This window comes from Phyllobates terribilis, unplaced genomic scaffold (genome assembly GCF_046119375.1).
Source record: "Phyllobates terribilis strain yellow unplaced genomic scaffold, ASM4611937v1 Scaffold_4__5_contigs__length_816908805, whole genome shotgun sequence".
Lineage (NCBI taxonomy): Eukaryota > Metazoa > Chordata > Amphibia > Anura > Dendrobatidae > Phyllobates > Phyllobates terribilis.
Window position 1 is genome coordinate 109,810,475 of NW_027362764.1, and position 21,014 is coordinate 109,831,488.

The following is a 21,014-nucleotide window of genomic DNA, read 5'->3' on the forward strand; positions in this document are numbered from 1 at the left end:
ATGATTGTTCTGCTGTCTCGGTTAAAAACATCCCATTTAATGAAGTTTACTACAATTCTGTTCCTGTCTGATCAAACAGGCACATTCAGGAAAAAAAAACACAAATGGATTTCCTTTATCAGAGAAAATAACTTTGCAGGAAGTAAAAGGATTGGACTGCAGAGGACTGGGGTAAAGTTATTTTCTCTGATGAAGCCTCCTTCAGACATACTGAAGACTGATTGTCCAGTAAAGAAAAGGTGAGCGCTGCCATGAGTCCAGTGCTATCCTGAGACCGTTCAAGTGTGGGGGCTTTTCATCCATCAAGGGGGCTCACTCAAAATTTTGCCTAAGAACACTGCCCTGAATCAAGAATGGGATCTAAACATCCTCCAAGGGCAACTTCTCCCAACGATCCAGGAGCAATTTGGTGATGAACAAGGAACTTTCCAGCATGATGGAGACCATGTCACAAGGAAAACATGATAATTAGGTGGCTCAATGAGCAAAACATTGACATTTTTGGTCCATGGCCAGGAAACTCCAAAGATCTCAATCCCATTGACAACCTGTGATCAATCCTCAAAATTGTTGTAAACACCAAGCACTGAATGGGTTGTCATCAGTCAGGATTTGGCTCAGAAGATAATATTCAGCTCCTGGTGCAAATTTCAGAAGTCTTGAAAATTAAGGGTCAATACTGAAAATATTGAGTCTTTACATTTTTTTTTCAACAGCCTTCAGCTCAATCTCAAGCCATGGCTACTTGATAGATGAACGATCTGGAAGAAGATCAATCTTGTGCAAGTCTAGATAGGTCCACCAGAGTTTTCTCCGCCATTATTCTGATAGTACAACTCCTGGCAAAAATTATGGAATCACCGGGCTCGGAGGATGTTTATTCAGTTGTTTAATGTTGTTGAAAAAAGCAGATCACAGACATGGCACAAAACTAAAGACATTTCAAATGGCAACTTTATGGCTTTAAGAAACACTAAAAGAAATCAAGAAAAAAATGTGGCACTCAGTAAGGGTAATTTTTTTCAGACCAAGCAGAGGGAAAAAATTATGGAATCACTCAATTCTGAGGAAAAAATTACGGAATCACCCTGTAAATTTTCATTTCCAAAACTAACACCTGCATCAAATTAGATCTGCTCGTTAGTCTGCATCTAAAAAGGAGTGATCACACCTTGGAGAGCTGTTGCATCAAGTGGACTGACATGAATCATGGCTCCAACACGAGAGATGTCAATTGAAACAAAGGAGAGGATTATCAAACTCTTAAAAGAAGTTAAATCATCACACAATGTTGCAAAAGATGTTGGTTGTTCACAGTCAGCTGTGTCTAAAATCTGGACCAAATACAAACAACATGGGAAGGTTGTTAAGGGCAAACATACACAATGGGCTAAGGAAAAGCAATCGTGGACTGTGGATGACTGGATGAAAGTCATATTCAGTGATGAATTGCGAATCTGCATTGGGCAAGGTGATAATGCTGGAACTTTTGCTTGGAACCGTTCCAATGAGATTTATAAAGATGACTGCATGAAGAGAACATGCAAATTTCCACAGTCATTGATGATATGGGGCTGCATGTCAGGTAAAGGCACTGGGGAGATGGCTGTCATTACATCTTCAATAAATGCCCAAGTTTACATTGATATTTTGGACAGTTTTCTTATCCCATCAAATGAAAGGATGTTTGGGGATCATGTCATCATTTTTCAAGATGATAATGCATCCTGCCATAGAGCAAAAACTGTGAAAACATTCCTTGAAAGAAGACACATGAGGTCAATGTCATGGCCTGCAAATAGTCCGGAACTCAATCCAATTGAAAATCTTTGGTGGAAGTTGAAGAAAATGGTCCATGACAAGGCTCCAACCTGCAAAGCTGATCTGGCAACAGCAATCAGAGAAAGTTGGAGCCAGATTGATGAAGAGTACTGTTTGTCACTCATTAAGTCCATGCCTCAGAGACTGCAAGCTGTTATTAAAGCCATAGCTGGTGCAACAAAATACTAGTGATGTATTGGAGTGTTCTTTTGTGTGTTTGTTTTTCATGATTCCATAATTTTTTCCTCAGAATTGAGCGATTCCATAATTTTTTCCCTCTGCTTGGTCTGAAAAAAATTACCCTTACTGAGTACCACATTTTTTTTCTTGATTTCTTTTAGTGTTTCTTAAAGTCATAAAGTTGCCATTTGAAATGACTTTAGTTTTGTGCCATGTCTGTGATCTGCTTTTTTTTCAACAACATTAAACAACTGAATGAACATCCTCCGAGCCCGGTGATTCCATAATTTTTGCCAGGGGTTTTCTCAAGCCATCGGGTTGCTGGTCTTTCTCTGCGCCATATTCCTTCTATTTAACCATAAAAGTTTAAAAACTTACAAAATGTTTAAAACTGTACTTCAGTAACCACAGAAACATCTCAGTAAAAGATGTAAAAACACTGAAGCAGAAAACTTTGTGAAAACCAAAAATTTGTCTCAAATCTCAAAAAATTTTGCCGCGACTGTACGTGTACTGTCCGTATCGCTCTTTACCAGATAAGAGCGGCACATTGTGTGTTCTGAACAGGACCCTAAAAAAAGCTTCTAACCGCAATAACCCAACTTAATACAGCTTGTCTATTAATCATGGATGAGGAAATAATCACCCTAATTAATAGGACATGTCTGCCATGTAATCTTGAAGAAAACCTGTAACTATTAGGCTGGATTTAGGAATTTCGGAGTGTTTTTCATAGCATTTTTGTAGGCGCTTTTACAATAGTAACAAAAAAATGCACTAAAAGTCTTGGAAAAAATGGACACAGCAAATAATCAGATACTAAAAAATGAAAGCATAAATCCAAGAAAAGTCATTCAAAATGGCTATACATATTTCCATTGCTAAAAACACCATTGACCTGATGGGACAGTGACAATATTCCCATGTGCTGAAATGTTGTTCATGTTAATAACTGATTATGCAAATAGCGTTTTCAGTAAAACCTTAGAAAACTCTGAAACAAGTTTTGCACGTCTAAACGATTAAACAAATTTCCAATCATAGATATAAAGATAATTTTTAATAACCAAGAGTTTGAATATTAAGGTTGTCCTGGTGGTAAGTGTGGACATCGATTCTTCATCCAATAGTCTAAAGATTATTGATTAGATTTTTACTTTATATGTAGCCATATTCTTTCTACCAGATATATCATCTGTAAAAGTCTGTGTCAGACCTAAAAATACTTTGCCATCAGCAAAACTGGGCAATAAAAAATATAGATTTGAAAAACTGAGAATAAATAATGCTGTGGATGTAGAATATAAATTCTGTACATACAAAACTTTACAATATTAGTATGTCACTGACATTACTACCAGATCATTATAAAATCTCCTGTAAAATTAGATGCAACTTTTCTAACTCTTGTGGCTGACTTTTAGCTATTTTCTTCTTAATATACTGGATCTCCACTTTTCCTGAAGACTTGCCCAAGGCCAGACCCATTACATTATTGTTCTTTTCGGGTTCTCCAAATACCGACATACTCAGCACACTGTGAATATAAAGCAGAAAATAATATGACCGTTATAATGTCATAGCACATAAGCTGTTCTCAGCGCCAGCCCAGGTGATTTGCAGATCGATCCGTATGTACACACAAGGTGAGACCTGACAATCTGGTAGAAAGGTGGAGGGAATCCACACATGGGCGGCACTGGACTAGTCACATCATTCTCTATGGACCTCTACCAAGATCTTCAAACAATATATTTTCTGAAACGCCAAATGTTTCAGAGAAAAATATACCTGACTGCTATTGTGGAGCCAGGCTGTCACTATAGGAGTGGTCGTAACTATGATATCTAAGCTACTGCAATGCCCTGCACATGGGGTAAGTGACATAGCGAATCTGAGGAACTATACTATATTTCTAATTCTAGGTATTTGCTAATATTAAATATTACACCTACTACATATTGGGATAGGATCTTGGAGATGGGAATACCTCTTTAAACTTCCAAAAATGCTTATAGACTTGCATGCACCATATCACAGAGGTTATAAATGGCTGTGACAACTGATCCTGCTTCTACCACAACTTAAGATGGTGTGCACCTACACTGTGTGCAGAATTATTAGGCAAATCAGTATTTTGATCACATGAAACTTTTTATACATGTTGTCCTACTCCAAGCTGCATAGGCTTGAGAGCCAACTACCAATTAAGTAAATCTGGTGATGTGCATCTCTGTAATGAGGAGGGGTGTTGTCTAATGACATCAACACCCTATATAAGGTGTGCTTAATTATTAGGCAACTTCCTTTCCTTTGGCAAAATGGGTCAGAAGAGAGATTTGACGGGCTCTGAAAAGTCCAAAATTGTGACATATGTCTTGCAGAGGGATGTAGCAGTCTTGAAATTTCCAAACTTTTGAAGCGTGATCACCGAATAATCAAGCATTTCATGGCAAATAGCCAAACAGGGTCGCAAGAAGCGTGTTGGCCAAAAAAGGCACAAAATAACTGCCCATGAATTGAGGAAAATCAAGTGTAAAGCTGCCAAGATGCCATTTGCCACCAGTTTTGCCATATTTCAGAGCTGCAACGTTACTGGAGTATCAAAAATCACAAGGTGTGCGATACTCCGGGACATGACCAAGGTAAGGAAGGCTGAAAAACGACCACCTTTGAACAAGAAACATAAGATAAAATGTCAAGAATGGGCCAAGAAATATCTTAAGACTGATTTTTCAAAGGTTTTATGGACTGATGAAATGAGAGTGACTCTTGATGGGCCAGATGGATGGGCCAGAGGCTGGATCAGTAAAGAGCAGAGAGCTCCACTCCGACTCAGACGCCAGCAAGGTGGAGGTGGGGTACTGGTATGGGCTGGTATCAAAGATGAACTTGTCGGACCTTTTCGGGTTGAGGATGGAGTGAAGCTCAACTCCCAGACCTACTGCCAGTTTCTGGAAGACAACTTCTTCAAGCAGTGGTACAGGAAGAAGTCGGTATCGTTCAAGAAAAACATGATTTTCATGCAGGACAATGCTCAATCACATGCATCCAACTACTCCACAGCGTGGCTGGCCAGTAAAGGTCTAAAAGAAGAAAAAATATTGACATGGCCCCCTTGTTCACCTGATCTGAACCCCATAGAGAACCCGTGGTCCATCATAAATATGAGATCTACAGGAAGGGAAAACAGTACACCTCTAGGAACAGTGTCTGGGAGGCTGCTGCACGCAATGTTGATCGAAAACAGATCAAGCAACTGACAGAATCTATGGATGGAAGGCTGTTGAGTGTTATCATAAAGAAAGGTGGCTATATTCATCACTAGTTTTTTTGGTTTTTGTTTTTGCATGTCAGAAATGTTTATTTCTAAATTTTGTGCACTGATATTGGTTTACCTGGTGAAAATAAACAAGTGAGATGGGATTATATTTGGTTTTTATTAAGTTGCCTAATAATTCTGAACAGTTATAGTTACCTGCACAAACAGATATCCTCCTAAAATAGCCAAATCTAAAAAAAAAACTACTCCAACTTCCAAAAATATTAAGCTTGGATATTTATGAGTCTTTTGGGTTGATTGAGAACATAGTTGTTGATCAATAATAAAAATAATCCTCTAAAATACAACTTGCCTAATAATTCTGCACACGGTGTATAAGCTTATGCGGTGGTCAACTTAATCTTGAAGACCATGGCCGGGGAAATAGTAAATATTTGCTGACACATATCTATATAGGCTGTTAATGGACTTAAATGGGTTGTCCAGCCCAGTGCAATTTTTCGGTAAGTTCTGAAACTTTCCAAATCTTAGATTTGCTTGCTGGTTTGAGCTGTCGTTATGCAAGTACGTTTTCATACTAGCGGTCACATGCCAACTAGCTTCTGATCCGGCTGGTCTCAATATTCTCTCCATGCCCTACTGAGAGAAGTGGATGAAAAGCTAGTCGGCACATGACTGCAAAATGCACGGGGCATGTCTTTACATGAGTAAAACTACTTAAGTGCACTTTGCTACCAACTTCAATACAAATCAGACTTTGTGACAATCTCGGTCCGAATTCTTTGCCCAACATCCCATCCATTAATCTGTTAGTTTTCTTTCTAAGTGCAATCTGGATTTTATTCATTAGGTGTGTAAAAGACGTTTGTTGGGGAGACACTTTACCACGAGATAATGCTTACTTACCGGTCAGCCATAATGGATTCTTTGGCTATTGGATGTAAATCGTTCTGTGACAAATCCCATATGTACATGGAAGACGCTGAGTCCAGGACAAAAAACACAGTTGGTCGGGTGAGGGACCATTGCAGGGCAGTAACAGACTGGCCATTAGTGCTGTCATCCCACTGCACAGCCGGGAACTCTGCGCTCATTGTGTGCAATCTAATGGAGCCATCCGAGCATCCTGCCTAACGAAGCAAAGTGCAAAGAAATGCATTATTTTCTGATGAATAAAGCCATTTCAAATCACAAACCTTATGTACGGTTTTAGCCACTGTTCACATACAGTGGGGAAAATAAGTTTTTGATACACTGACGATTTTGCAAGTTTTCCCACCTACAAAGAATGGAGAGGTCTGTAATGTTTATTGTAGGTACACTTCAACTGTGAGAGACAGAAACTAAAATTAAAATTTAGAATATCACATTGTATGATTTTTACATAATTAAAAGGGTTGTCCAGTTCTTTTAAAAATATGCCAATGTGTTTTAATGATAGATATAATCTTCTTTCTAATTACCTCCTGGTGCTGTTTCTGCCTGTGAGTGGCGCTATCGGTGGCCGCTCACAGGCAGCACGTGACCCCCGGCTGCAGCCGGCTCTGACATCTGCTGACGTCATGACAAGTTGAGTGTGTGGACAGGTGTCTTTTATACAGGTAACGAGATCAAACAGGTGCAATTAATACAGGTAATGAGTGCAGATTAGCAGGGCTTCTTAAAGAAAAACTAACAGGTCTATGAGAGCCAGAATGCTTGCTGGTTGGTAGGTGATCAAAAACTTATTTCATGCAATAAAATGCAATTTAATTATTTAAAAATCATACAATGTGATTTTCTGTTTTTTTTTTTTTTTAACATTCTGTCTTTCACAGTTGAAGTGTACCTACGATAAAAATTACGGACCTCTCCATTCTTTGTAGATGGGAAAACTTGCAAAATCAGCAGTGTATCAAATACTTATTGTCCCCACTGTATGTACAGTATCATTGCTTAACAAAAAGCAATGACACTGTACCACATCAGCCTTGAAGCTGTCCAAACTGCATCCCACAGAATCCCAAAGACTTATAATAGGGCTTCCTTTATTTTGAGAGCAAGAATAGGGCTGCATTAGGAATAAATTGGCAGAAGAAGCGGCAATTCAACTATGAACATAGCCTAACACCACACAAGTTGTGTGTGATGTACATGAAGCAGAGCCCAAGGTGAAGCATTATGCGGTGATGAGACTTGCAGCAAATAAAAAATACTAAAAGTATTTTTTAGATTTCCCAGAGTTTATGTTTTATACTCGGCACATAAAGATTAGAGTTTGAAGATCAAAGACTTTCCCTTAGAATCAAGTAGAGACTAAACAGAAGTTGGAAGAGTCTGATGTTGCTTTAGGTTATCTTCCTTTTCTAAAGCCCCTATTATTGAGATATTCCTGCCGCTGTTCTATGAAGGTAACTCGGGGCTAGGCTTATTAGTCTCATAAGATCCTTACACTCGGAATACTGAATATAATGCATGTGGAGGCAGACTTGCCGGATAATTCTCTTTGCAGGGAGAAGATTAAACAGCCTTAACAGGATAACGACAGATTTAATGGCTGTCACAATTGGTTTTATGTATGGTGTAAAGAGAGTAATGTGAGGACAATGTAAGATTTCCAGACATTCTGGATATCTCCACCGGAAGTTTAAAAAAAAACAACATCAAAAAACTTATACCAATTTCCTATAAAGTTGCAAAAAGGTATGCCGACTCGTACTACCAACGAAATGGCGCCAAAAAGACTCATATTTTTACCTCTGTTGAGTAAATGGGGTTCTAAGGATAAATTTGTCATGCTGAAAACTTTTACTGGAGGTGTTGTGTGTGGTGACAGATAAAGTCTGTCGATCACATTGGCAAAATTCTGGAAGTGTCGGAAGGAAATGTCGGCGCAGCAGGATGAGCGAGGAGCGCGGCAGGAGCAGCGGGAAGAGCGAGGAGCACGGCGGGAGCAGCGGGAAGAGCGAGGAGCACGGCGGGAGCAGCGGGAAGAGCGAGGAGCACGGCGGGAGCAGCGGGAAGAGCGAGGAGCACGGCGAGAGCAGCGGGAAGAGCGAGGAGCACGGCGAGAGCAGCGGGAAGAGCGAGGAGCACGGCGGGAGCAGCGGGAAGAGCGAGGAGCACGGCGAGAGCAGCGGGAAGAGCGAGGAGCACGGCGAGAGCAGCGGGAAGAGCGAGGAGCACGGCGAGAGCAGCGGGAAGAGCGAGGAGCACGGCGAGAGCAGCGGGAAGAGCGAGGAGCACGGCGAGAGCAGCGGGAAGAGAGAGGAGCACGGCGAGAGCAGCGGGAAGAGCGAAGAGCGTGGCGGGAGCAGCGGGAAGAGCGAAGAGGGAGCAGCAGAGGACTGAGGATGGGCAAGTATCACGTTCGCACAGTACCGGCCTTCTCTATGGGAGATGGATGAAAGTACACACTCACAGAGCTGAGCAAAATAAATAGACCTGCTAATAAGAAAATTAACATATTGGATGCCAGTAATTTCGCTCACAATAGAAAAAGGAGAAAAAAGTAGAAAAATATCTACATTCCTGCTACTATAATATAGTACAGTATTATATAAATTATAAAGCTAACATTTGTTAAAGGTCCTCTTTAAACTTGTCCCACAATAAGAACTTCCCACCTATCCACAGGCCTGAGATAGGCTTAAAAGGGAGTGTATTATCAGAAAATAACCTAGTCTTTAAATAAGGATTTTCTTTTACATGTATTTAAAGAAAAAGAGAAAAAAGTTTATCAACTGTGTACACGTTGCACTTTTGTTGTGTTTTTTTTCTGTGCAGATTTGTCAGAAAACCTGAAGGAACTCCTAGTACCAGCAAAGGGAATGAGAATCCTGAAGTCTCATGCACACGTTGCTTATTTCTACCTTGCAGATTTAAATCTCCAGCATGTCAATTCTTTCAGCGTTTTTGCTTCAGATTTCACCCATACTAATGAGTGGGGGAAAATCTGCAACAAAAACGTATGTAAAAAACAAGACAAAAACACTTATTTTATGCAGCGTCTTTCAAGCACAGTAAGAGATGCAGAAATAGTGTAGAAGTTTCTGCTGCAAATTCTTAACGTGTGCACAAACTCTTAATATTTTTTCCCACATCACAATATTTATTAAGAAACAAAAAATAGTAATTTTACAATTTCCACACTGGCCACTGGGGATGTTTTGTCAGGAAGAATTTTCAGCAGTCTCTTTTATCATCAGAGGCAGGATTACAATGACCAGTAGCTCTGTATACCCAACTGATAACACCAGATCCACCAATCACAAAAGGCGATATCACACCTAACCCCACTTTCTCCACAATTACTTTTGCACACACTCACTAGATGCTTCAATACAAAAGACAGGGTCTGAGTCTGTTCATTGTATAAAAAGTTGAAACCAGAAGTTTCCATACACTATATAAAAAGACACATATGCATGTTTTTCTCAATATCTGACATGAAATCATTAGAAACCTTTTCTGTTTTAGGTCAATTAGGATTACCATAATTTTTAATACTTGCCAAATGCCAGAATAATGAGAGAGAGAGAATGTTTTAAGGCATTTTTATTACTTACTGCAAAGTCAAAACATTCCATGCATTTCATTAGTATTTGGTACCATTGCCCTTAAACTGAATGACTTGGCTCAAACGTTTGGGATATCCTTCCACAAGCTTCTCACAATAGTTGGTTGGAATTTGGGCCCATTCCTCCTGACAAAACTGGTGTAACTGATCCAGGTTTGTAGGTCGCCTTGCTCGCACAGCCTTTTCAGCTTTGCCCATAAATTTTCAATAGGATTGAGATCAGGGCTTTGTGATGGCCACTCCAAAACATTGACTTTGTTATCCTTAAGCCACTTTGTTACCATTTTGGCAGTATGCTTCGAGCCACTGTCCATTTGGAAGACCCATTTCTGCCCAAGTTGTAACTTACTGGCTGATGTCTTGAGATGTTGCTTCAGTATTGCCACATAATCTTCTTTTCTCATGATGCCATCTATTTTGTGAAGTGCATCAGTCCCTCCTGCAGAAAAACAACCCCATAACATGATGCTGCCACCCCCGTGTTTCACAGTTGGGATGGTGTTCTTAGGCTTCCAAGCTTCTCCCTTTTTCCTCTAAAAGTAACGATGGTCATTATGCCCAAAAATTACATTTTAGTTTCATGAGACCACAGGACATGTCTCCAAAAATTAAGGTCTGTGTTCCTGTGTACATTTGCAAACATTAATCTGGCTTTTTTATGTTTCTTTTGGAGTAATTGCTTCTACCTGGCAGAGTGGCTTTTCAGACCATGTTGATACAGTACTCGTTTCACTGTAGTTATTGACACAATCTTAACAGCTTCCGCCATCATCTTCACAAGGTCTTTTGCTTTTATCCTTGGGTTGATATGCACATCTCGGACCAGAGCACGTTCATCTCTGGGACATAGAACCTGTCTCCTTCCTGAGCGGTATGATGGCTGGACATTCCCATCTTGTTTGTACTTGAATATAATTGTTTGTACAGATGAATGAGGCGCCTTCAGGTATCTTGAAATTGTACCCAAGGATGAGCCAGACTTGTGCAAGTCCACAATTCTCTTCCTGATATATTGGCTGATTTCTTTAGACTTTCTCATGATGCTACACAAAGAAGCAGTGTGTTTCAGGTGTGCATTAAAATATATCCACAGGTGTGTCTCTAATTAACTCAGATGTTGCAAAAAAAAAAAAAAAACTATCAGAAACTACTGACTTTGCAGTAAATAATAAAAATGCCTTGAAACTTTCTCGCCTTCGCACTATTCTGGTATTTGGCAAATATTAAAAATTATGGTAATCCTAATTGGACCAAAAAGGGAAAGGTTTATTCTGATTTCATGTCAGATATTGAGAAAAACATGCATATATGTGTCTTTTTATATAGTGTATGTAAACTTCTGGTTTCAACTGTAAGTACATGGGTTGTAACAAAATTCTCAAGCGACCAGTGTGAAAATTGCAAGATTTCTACTTTTTTTTTTAATACACCCCATCATGGCAGGTGGACCCACATAAATTTGCCAATTTGTGCGTCAAGTACCTTTTTTCCCCTTTAAAAGTATAGCCTATATGACAGTAATGCAGTTTAAGCTTCATATATTCAATATTCGCATACACCTGCTGTAATATTTGCTAAGATAAGGTTCTGATGTCCTCCTGTACCATCACCAAACAAGAGAACAGGTGGTCGTGTGTCTCCTATGTAAATGGAGCAGCTCTCAATGACATCCACATGCGCTAAGAGAGCATGTAGACAGGAATTGTCTTTATAAGACAAGCCCTTTTTAAATGAGCTAAGTGTATATATTTGACTCCTTAAATTTAGTTAAGAAAAAATTTAAAAGTAAAATGACCATATACCAAAAATGCGGCAGCTCCAAACGGTGAGAAATCAATGGCTGTGACTTGTGCCGGCTTGAGCTTGCGGTGTAGAGATGTGTATTGCATCGGGGGCTCAATCAACCCATATCGTGTTCCATGCGTTACTAAACCCTATGAACAAATACATTTTAGATGACTATAAAGAAAGAAATACAAACTTTATGAGTGAATTCGGTAAAATCCTGTAGAATGGCTAAATTTCCTTAATAAAAGCAACAGTCTCTTTTACATATATACAATCTAAAACCCCTTTTCTAAAAAGAAACCCAAAAGGATCATACGCTGCTATCTGGGGGGGTGAAATAGGTTATTGAAATAAGATTGGGCCATACTCATTTCTTGTTCGGAGATTTAAAAATATTGGTATCTTTTTTTTATAATATGTAGGGCCTGATTTTTATGTCATTTTTATTTATTTTATTGCCGATTTCCTCTGTAACTGTGGCCGGAATAGTAGCCCAAGTTACAGGGGACATGCAGCCTCCTAGCGCACTGTTGGGTTGATCTGGGTCTCCTAACACCCTCCCAGCACTGGACAATCCCATGATTGCTAGGATGGGAGGAGAAAACACTATTACTCCTTCCTGATCTGTATACCCAGTGCTTGTTCACCTCTATGAAGTCTGTACGTCTCTGACAGCCGGCTACCCGCTGCCTGACCTATATGGGTAGTTAACAAGGCGCCCAGTCACATAAATGTAAAATATGACTGTGTTCTATGTTAGAGTGAGAGATGCTCATCATAGTTGTTCTCTGCTTTTAGAAAGTAACTACCCTTATGGGTGAAACCCCTTTACAAGTGCTGTAAATATATGCCATAAAGTAAGCCGATTCCTGACTCGACACAAGCTTTAGGGTAATTAATAAAAAAATCACTATAGTATGGCAAAGTTATACGAGTATAACCTCTGTCAAACTTCTTTGTTCTTCAAGACAAGCTCTAAATGATATAATGCTATGAATATCACTAAGGTAAAGACAAAACCTGATCAATGTGCCAAAACACACATTATTAATGTTAATTGGAGACATGGTATTCTATAAAACTGTTTGTGCTGCAAACAAATGTCCTGTAACTTACAATATCAGTTCCAATAACAAAATGATTGAAGTCTCGAGGAAGAAACTTAATATTCAGGGCCTGGGGGTTTCCCAACATTAGTACATCTTTGTGATAAAACCTAGAAAACAAACGTTATAAGCATGAAAACGGAAAGATTGACACATGCTGTTAAAGTATTTTTGCAAAATGAATGCTAAACATACATGTTACATGGGAAGTCAGGGTTGGCGGAAAGAAGCACCCAGGGAACATTTACTTACAGCAGCATTTCAATAACGAGTGCTGGGGTAAAATTTGCCAAATTTATAAATCCATCCTCCACATATCCCCAAAAATACTATAAAATAGATCTGAACAAATAATTATCCGCGTACCACAACTGGTCCTTTGACAATCCCTTTTAGGCCCGCAGACAGGGGCAGCCAAAGGGCCTGAAATCAAATAAAGTAGCAAGTCACTCAGGCTGGCAGCAACAGCTTGGACGCAGTGTACAACCCGACCTGCGGAGACCCAACCCATAGACGCAGGTCAGTGACAAAAATGGAGCTTGAATCCTGAGTGGTGCACTGCTGCTAATCTGCAAGGAGGACTATGGTATGTGAATATAGGGTGGGGTCAGGGTTGTGGGGTAACTTGGTGTAGGAATGGCATCTGAAGGAGGATTACTTCTGCAAATTATGCTTGTTGGGATAATAAATCGAAGGCATGGGATGGAACACCATCTTCGGGAATTAATATTGAGCACAATTAAAAGGGTATTCCCATCTCCTTGATCCTATCCCGATATGTAGTAGGTGAAATAATAATAATAATATTAGCAAATACCTCAGATTAGAAATGTAGTATAGTTCTACTGATTCGCTATGTTGCTTACCCCATGTGCAGGGCATTGAATAGCTTAGGTATCCCAGGTTACGGCCACTCAAAGTAACAGCTATTCGTAGTCGTAACCAGGGTTACCCAAGCTACTGTACATGGGGTAAGCGACAGAAGAACTATACTAAATTTCTAACTGAAGGTATTTGCAAATATTATTATTACACCTACTACATATTGGGATAGGATCTTGGAGATGGGAATATCCCTTATGTTCAGCCTATTCGTTCTGCCCTCCACATCAGTCACAGTTTCTCATGTGGCCCCTTGAAAATACAATCAAGAAAAGAAAACAAGGTCTCCAGCAGGTAGTGATGTCCCTAAATATTAGAAAGGAATTAGTAGAGTGTACTTACTTGTCACTAAGGTGCATAGATGAGCTGTGAATCAGCTTCACTTTCCCCCCAGGGATTAATCCTAGACATCGAGTTACATGTTACACTAATGGATTACAGACATTTAAAAAACAAACAAAAAAAACTTAACTGTATAACAGCGAGTACGGAAAGTATTCAGACCCCTTTAAATTTTTCACTCTTTGTTTCATTGCAGCCATTTGGTAAATTCTAAAATGTTCATTTTTTTCTCATTAACCCCTTCAGGACCCAGCCTATTTTGACCCTAAAGACCTTGTCATTTTTGTCAATTCTGACCAGTGTCCCTTTACGAAGTAAAAACTCTGGAACACTTCAACGGATCCTAGCGATTCTGAGATTGTTTTTTCGTGACATATTGGGCTTCATGTTAGTATTAAATTTAGGTCGATAATATTTGCGTTTATTTGTGAAAAAATCAAAAATATGGGAAAAATTTTGAAAATTTTGCAATTTTCAAATTTTGAATTTTTATTCTACTAAACCAGAGAGTGATGTGACACAAAATAGTTAATAAATAACATTTCCCACATGTCTACTTTACATCAGCACAATTTTGGAAAAAAAAAAAATTTTGGTAGGAAGTTTGAAGGGTTCAAAGTTCATCAGCAATTTATCTTTTTTCCAGCAAAATTTACAAAACCATTTTTTTAGTGACCACATCACATTTGAAGTCCCTTTGAGGGGTCTTTATGACAGAAAACACCCAAAAGTGACACCATTCCAAAAACTGCACCCCTCAAGCTACTCAAAACTACATTCAAGAAGATTATTAACCCTTCAGGTGCATCACAGGAACTAAAGCCACATGGAAGAAAAAAATTACCATTTTTATTTTTCTAACAAAAATTTTCTTTTAGCCTAAATTTTTTAATTTTCACATGGGTAACAGGATAAAATGCATCCTAAAATTTGTTGGTCAATTTCTCCTTAGTACACTGATACCTCATATGTGGTCATAAACCACTGTTTGGGCACACGGCAGGGCTCAGAAAGGAAGGAGCGCCATTTTACTTTTTGAATGGAAAATTAGCTCCAAAAGTCAAATTGCGCTCCTTCTCTTCTGAGCCCTGCGATGCGCCCAAACAGTGGTTTATGACCACATATGAGGTATCAGTGTACTCAGGAGAAATTGACCAATACATTTTAGGATGCATTTTATCCTGTTACCCATGTGAAAATTAAAAAATTTAGGCTAAAAGAAAATTTTTGTGAAAAAAAAAGTACTTTTTTGTTTTCACAGATCATTTTGTGAAGCACCTGGGGGTTCCAAGTGCTCACTATGCATCTAGATAGGTGCCTTGGGGGGTCTAGTTTCCAAAATGGGGTCACTTGTGGGGGAGCTCCACTGTTTAGGCACATTAGTGGCTCTCCAAACGCAACATGGTGTCCGCTAACAATTTGAGCCGATTTTCCATTCAATTTGTTAGCGGACACCATGTCGCGTTTGGAGAGCCGCTGTGTGGCCAAACATTGGAGCTCCCCCACAAGTGACCCCATTTTGGAAACTAGACCCCCCAAGGCACCTATCTAGATGCATAGTGAGCACTTGGAACCCCCAGGTCCTTCACAAATTAATCCGTAAAAATAAAAAAGTGTTTTTTTTTCCACTTTTTCATTTTTATGAATCAATTTGTGAAGCACCTGGGGGTTTCAAGTGCTCACTATGCATCTAGATAGGTGCCTTGGGGGGTCTAGTTTCCAAAATGGGGTCACTTGTTGGGGAGCTCCAATGTTTGGGCACACAGGGACTCTCCAAACGCAACATGGTTCCAATTTGTTAGTGGACACCATTGTGTAGTGTATGTCAGGTTGGTGTGCGGTGTGGTATATTGTAGTGTATATACCACACACACACACACACACTACAACACTCACACCAACCTGACATAGCCTCCTAAGCTGAGTACGCCCTAGACTGGGATGAGTGGGACGGGCGGGACATTTTGTGTGCTGTGTGCGTGTGTAAAAAAAAAAAAAAAAAAAAAAAAAAAAAAAAAATCGAAACTTTATTATAGTGTGAGTGTACGTGTGTGTGTGTGTGTGTGTGTGTGTGCTTGGTGTAACCTTCTGCAGTCACGTGTGGGGGCTGTCAGGCGTAGGGGGCTGTCAGGCGTAGGGGGCTGTCAGGCGTAGGGGGCTGTCAGGCGTAGGGGGGGGGCTGAAGAGATGGAGGAGCCAGCAGCTGCAGCAAGGGGGGTGATCACTGGGGCAGGAGCCGGCAGCAGCAAGGGGGGTGATCACTGGGGCAGGAGCCGGCAGCAGCAAGGGGGGTAGGAGGCCGGCAGCATCAGGGGGGTGATTACTGGGGCAGAAAGCGGAGCAGGAGCCAGCAGCAGGGGGGTGATCACTGGGATGGGGGGGTGCACACTGGGGATGGGGAGTGAACACTGGAGACAGGTGGGGGTGAACACTGGGGACAGGGGGGGGTGAGCACTGGGGACAGGGGGGGGTGAACACTGGGGACAGGGGGGGTGAACACTGGGGACAGGGGGGGTGAACACTGGGGACAGGGGGGGGGTGAACACTGGGGACAGGGGGGGTGAACACTGGGGACAGGGGTGATTATTGGGAGATGGGGGGTGATATCACTGGGACTGGGGGATGGTGGGCTTGATCACAGGAGCAGGGCATTTACACTGAGCCTGCTGCTGCTGTGATCACAGTCCACCGGCTGTCAGAAGGAGAGCAGCAGCCGGTGGATGAAGACGTGGGAGAGGGAGCAGAGGCGGAGGTCGGGGTGCAGGTATGAAAGTGGAGGGGGGGTGGAGGGGGGGGTCGGGGGTGGAGTGGAGGGGGGGTCGGGGGGGAGCGGGGGCAATACTACCTGATGCAGATCAGCGGCGGCAGCAGGCGATCAGCGGCGGCAGAAGTGATCCACGAGCTCAGCAGCAGAGGGTCCACGGGGGGGCAGATGCAGAGGGTCCACGGGGGGGGGCAGCTGCAGAGGGTCCACGGGGGGGCAGCAGCAGAGGGTCCACAGGGGGCAGCAGCAGAGGGTCCACAACGGCCGGCATCATTAAAAACTCCCTCCACATCTGATTGGGGCTAGTATCCATGTGACGCTAGCCCCCCAATCAGATCTGGGGGGAGGGGGGGGGACAGAGGTGACACTCCCCCCAGCCAATGGCTGATGCTGTAAGCATCAGGCCATGCCCAGATTTAAATATTACACCAATTTTCATTGGTGAAATATTTAATTCATACCGATTGGCAGTTTCATTAAAAGTGAAAATGAAACAGCCAATCGGAGGGGTCCCAGGCACGGGGGGGTTAATCCACCCCCCGGGGGGGTCGACTTCAGGATGTCCAGTTGCAGTAGCAACTGTGAAACCTGAGCGACCCCGCTCGCAGGCGCTGCAGGGGCTCTTTCCCTCCATGTCACAGACGCTGTGACATGGGTCGGGAAGGAACTGTTTTCCATGTCACAAACGGTGTGACACGGGTCGGGAAGGGGTTAAAGTGCACTCTGCACCCCATCTTGACTGAAAAAAACAGAAATGTAGACATTTTTACAAATTTATTAAAAAAGAAAAACTGAAATATCACATGGTCATAAGTATTCAAACCCTTTGCTCAGACACTCATATTTAAGTCACATGCTGTCCATGTCCTTGTGATCCTCCTTGAGATGGTTCTACTCCTTCATTGGAGTCCAGCTGTGTTTAATTAAACTGATAGGACTTGATTTGGAAAGGCACACACCTGTCTATATAAGACCTCACAGCTCACAGTACATGTCAGACCAAATGAGAATCAGGAGCTCAAAGAAACTGCCCAAGGAGCTCAGAGACAGAATTGTGGCAAGGCACAGATCTGGCCAAGGTTTTTAAGAGCACAGTGGCCTCCATAATCCTTAAATGGGAGAAGTTTGGGAACACCAGAAGTCTTCCTAGACCTGCCTGTCCAGCCAAACCGAGCAATCGTGGGAGAAGAGCCTTGGTGAGAGAGGTAAAGAAGAACCCCAAGATCACTGTGGCTGAGCTCCAGAGATGCAGTAGGGAGATAGGAGAAAGTTCCACAAAGTCAACTATCACTGCAGCCCTCCACCAGTCGGGCCTTTATGGCAGAGTGGCCTGACGGAAGCCTCTCCTCAGTGCAAGACATATGAAAACCCGCATAGAGTTTGCTCAAAAACACATGAAGGGCTCCCAGACTATGAGAAATAAGATTCTCTGGTCTGATGAGACGAAGATAGAACTTTTTGGTGATAATTCTAAGCGGTATGTGTGGAGAAAACCAGGCACTGCTCATCACCACCACAATACAATCCCAACAGTGAAACATGGTGGTGGCAGCATCATGCTATGGGGGTGTTTTTCAGCTGCAGGGACAGGACGACTGGTTGCAATTGAAGGAAACATGAATGCGGCCAAGTACAGAAATACCCTGGATGAAAACCTCTTCCAGAGTGCTCTGGACCTCAGACTTGGCCGAAGGTTCAACTTCCAACAAGACAATGACCCTAAGCACACAGCTAAAATAACAAAAGGAGTGGCTTCAGAACAACTCTGTGACCATTCTTGACTGGCCCAGCGAGAGCCCTGACCTAAACCCAATTGAGCATCTCTGGGGAGACCTGAAAATGGCTGTCCACCAACGTTCACAATCCAAACTGACAGAACCGGAGAAGATCTGCAAGGAAGAGTGGCAGAGGATCCCCAAATCCGGGTGTGAAAAACTTGTTGCATCATTCCCAAGAAGACTCATGGCTGTACTAGCTCAAAAGGGTGCGTCTACTCAATACTGAGCAAAGGGTCTGAATACTTATGACCATGTGATATTTCAGTTTTTCTTTTTTAATAAATTTGCAAAACTTTCTACATTTCAGTTTTTTTTCAGTCAAGATGGGGTGCAGAGTGTACTTTAATGAGAAAAAAATGAACTTTTTAGAATTTACCAAATGTCTGCAATGAAACAAAGACTGAAACATTTAAAGAGGCCTAAATACTTTCCATACCCACTGTAATATTAACAACTTACCCAGGTCACTTTGGGAGCCAGCAAGGTCGGCTTTTCTTAGCTCTACCACTACCTGCAATTACATTTATTAAACACATACTGGAATTTATGAAAAGGTCATCAAAACCAATGGGTTTACAAATTGGTCCATTCCCTCTAGATTGCCTAGATTCATTTTGGACACACGTATATCTTATCTATTTATACTGCAGCTGTCAGGAAAATATACATTAAAAAAGTTCATCACTGGCTGTTACCTCTGGGTAATAGAACAGGACTGAGCATGTGTGACCACCGACACAGGACACATTCCACAAACATTCTGATCAGTAATGAAAAGAACACAAGGGGGCGCCATAACAAGTATAGAACAGCATTTTTTTTTTTTTTTGTTAGGCTGTAATTCTTAGCGTCAACCTCCTGGTGGCAGCAGCAGCAGCAGCAGCATAAACCCATGGTTTTCTGTGCCCCATCCCCAAAAATAAAGAAGATTCTGAGAAATTGTTATAGTTTGCATGGTAATAAATACTTATTTAATCATGGGAAGTCTTCCATAAAGGGAAAATATATTTTGGTCTTATTGTATTTACTGTACATATTGCCTTTCAAACCTACCCACAAAATAAGATGGCCACTTTCATCTAGTGATGCCACTTGAAACGACAAACCTGACATATCTGCAAAAGAATGAGGAAAATAAATACAGCAATGAAAAAAAGTTATCAGTAAGCAGATGCCACAGCATGAAGAAGCTATGTATATGATGGAGAAGAGATTTTTTTAAGGGCAAATAATATAAAAATGGCATAGGGATTATAGAGATCTTTTGTAAGCAGCTGTCTCTTAAAGAGTAGCCATCATTTTTGTTTCTTTTTTTCATTAATCAGTAGAACTTGGGAAAATAAGAAACTTTGTAATATATCTTAGAGAAATCTTTTCGTTCTCCTCCTGGACTCATAATTCACTCTAAATACATAGTAAATACAGATTTTCCCATTACAGACATAGGAGATGACAGTTGGTGCTCAGAAAGTTCTATGGAGAACTGTAACTGTTACTCCACGTAAACCTGCAGCAGAATGTGTGTGTGCGCCTCTAGCTCCGCCCTCCTCCTTTCTCCTCCCACTCTATAGAATTTTATAAGCACCAACTGTCATCTCCTATCTCAGTAATGGGAAAATCTATCTTCACTGAATTCAGACTTTACCCATGACTTGAGAGTTAAAGATTAGTCCAGGAGGAGAAAGCGCTAATTTCTCTGATAAGATATATTACAAAGTTGCTTTTTTTTCATGTATACTATGGATTTATTAATTAAAAATGAACATGACGGTTACTTTCTAAAGTCGATATTTTAGGGTTTGTCCTAAATATTTCAGACAAATACTGTGGCAAAAAAATATTTACAGCAGAGTAGTGCAAAGTGCGGCCTGAGGGTCACATCTGGCCCTTTGGCTGTTCCTGACTAGCCCGCAGACCGGCAAAAAGACTGGAAACAGTGATGTACTGCACCATGAGGCTGCCCACCCCCTACCATTGAATACAGTAGTGGGGGAGGGAGCTGTACACTTAGACAGTATGCAGAGATCTCCCTCTAGTGGCAGCCAGAATGTCAGATTTAAAATATTAGTCTTCACAGCAGGGCTTGAAGCGAACCTCCACTTTCAAAAGAGAACTTATTATAGGGCAAAATTTTGCTGTATAACCATATTTCTAAATGACTCTATTAAAGAATTTTGCTGGTAAACTCAAAGTACGGTCTCTGCTGCAGGCTGCCATAAACTAGGCAGCGTCCGGCTCCAGCTGTTAGGCTGCTGTCTTCACTGCGGAAAAGAGCGTCATAGGATAAAATGTGCAAAATAATCCAGAAAGGGGTCCTTAAAATCCAGCTTTTATTGTCAATCCATTAAAGGGAACCTGTCACCAGTTTTTGAGCCGAAGAACAAATGGCCCCACCATTTACTGCTCCTGTTCGGCATCCCACAAACGTGCCTATCAGCTCCTGACTGCTCCTATATACCCCCAAAAATACCATTTGATATGCTCCCGCGCTGTATGTAAATAAGGGTGGTCT

General features: G+C 41.3%; 1 protein-coding gene across 4 annotated transcripts in view; it reads right to left on the reverse strand.

Annotated features, from left to right (window-relative positions):
• Window positions 1–3,046: 3,046 nt before the first annotated feature.
• The window catches only part of DYNC2I1 (dynein 2 intermediate chain 1), a 102,183-nt gene continuing 84,215 nt past the window's right edge, over window positions 3,047–21,014 (reverse strand). For all 4 annotated transcript variants that reach the window (XM_073677676.1, XM_073677678.1, XM_073677674.1 and 1 more), the window contains 7 exons: window positions 19,552–19,617; window positions 18,962–19,009; window positions 13,961–14,021; window positions 12,747–12,846; window positions 11,645–11,776; window positions 6,191–6,414; window positions 3,047–3,538 (listed from right to left, as the gene is read on the reverse strand). In XM_073677676.1, the coding sequence (XP_073533777.1) occupies window positions 3,367–3,538; window positions 6,191–6,414; window positions 11,645–11,776; window positions 12,747–12,846; window positions 13,961–14,021; window positions 18,962–19,009; window positions 19,552–19,617 (803 nt within the window). In that variant the 3' untranslated portion in view covers window positions 3,047–3,366. The remainder of the gene's footprint in view (window positions 3,539–6,190; window positions 6,415–11,644; window positions 11,777–12,746; window positions 12,847–13,960; window positions 14,022–18,961; window positions 19,010–19,551; window positions 19,618–21,014) is intronic.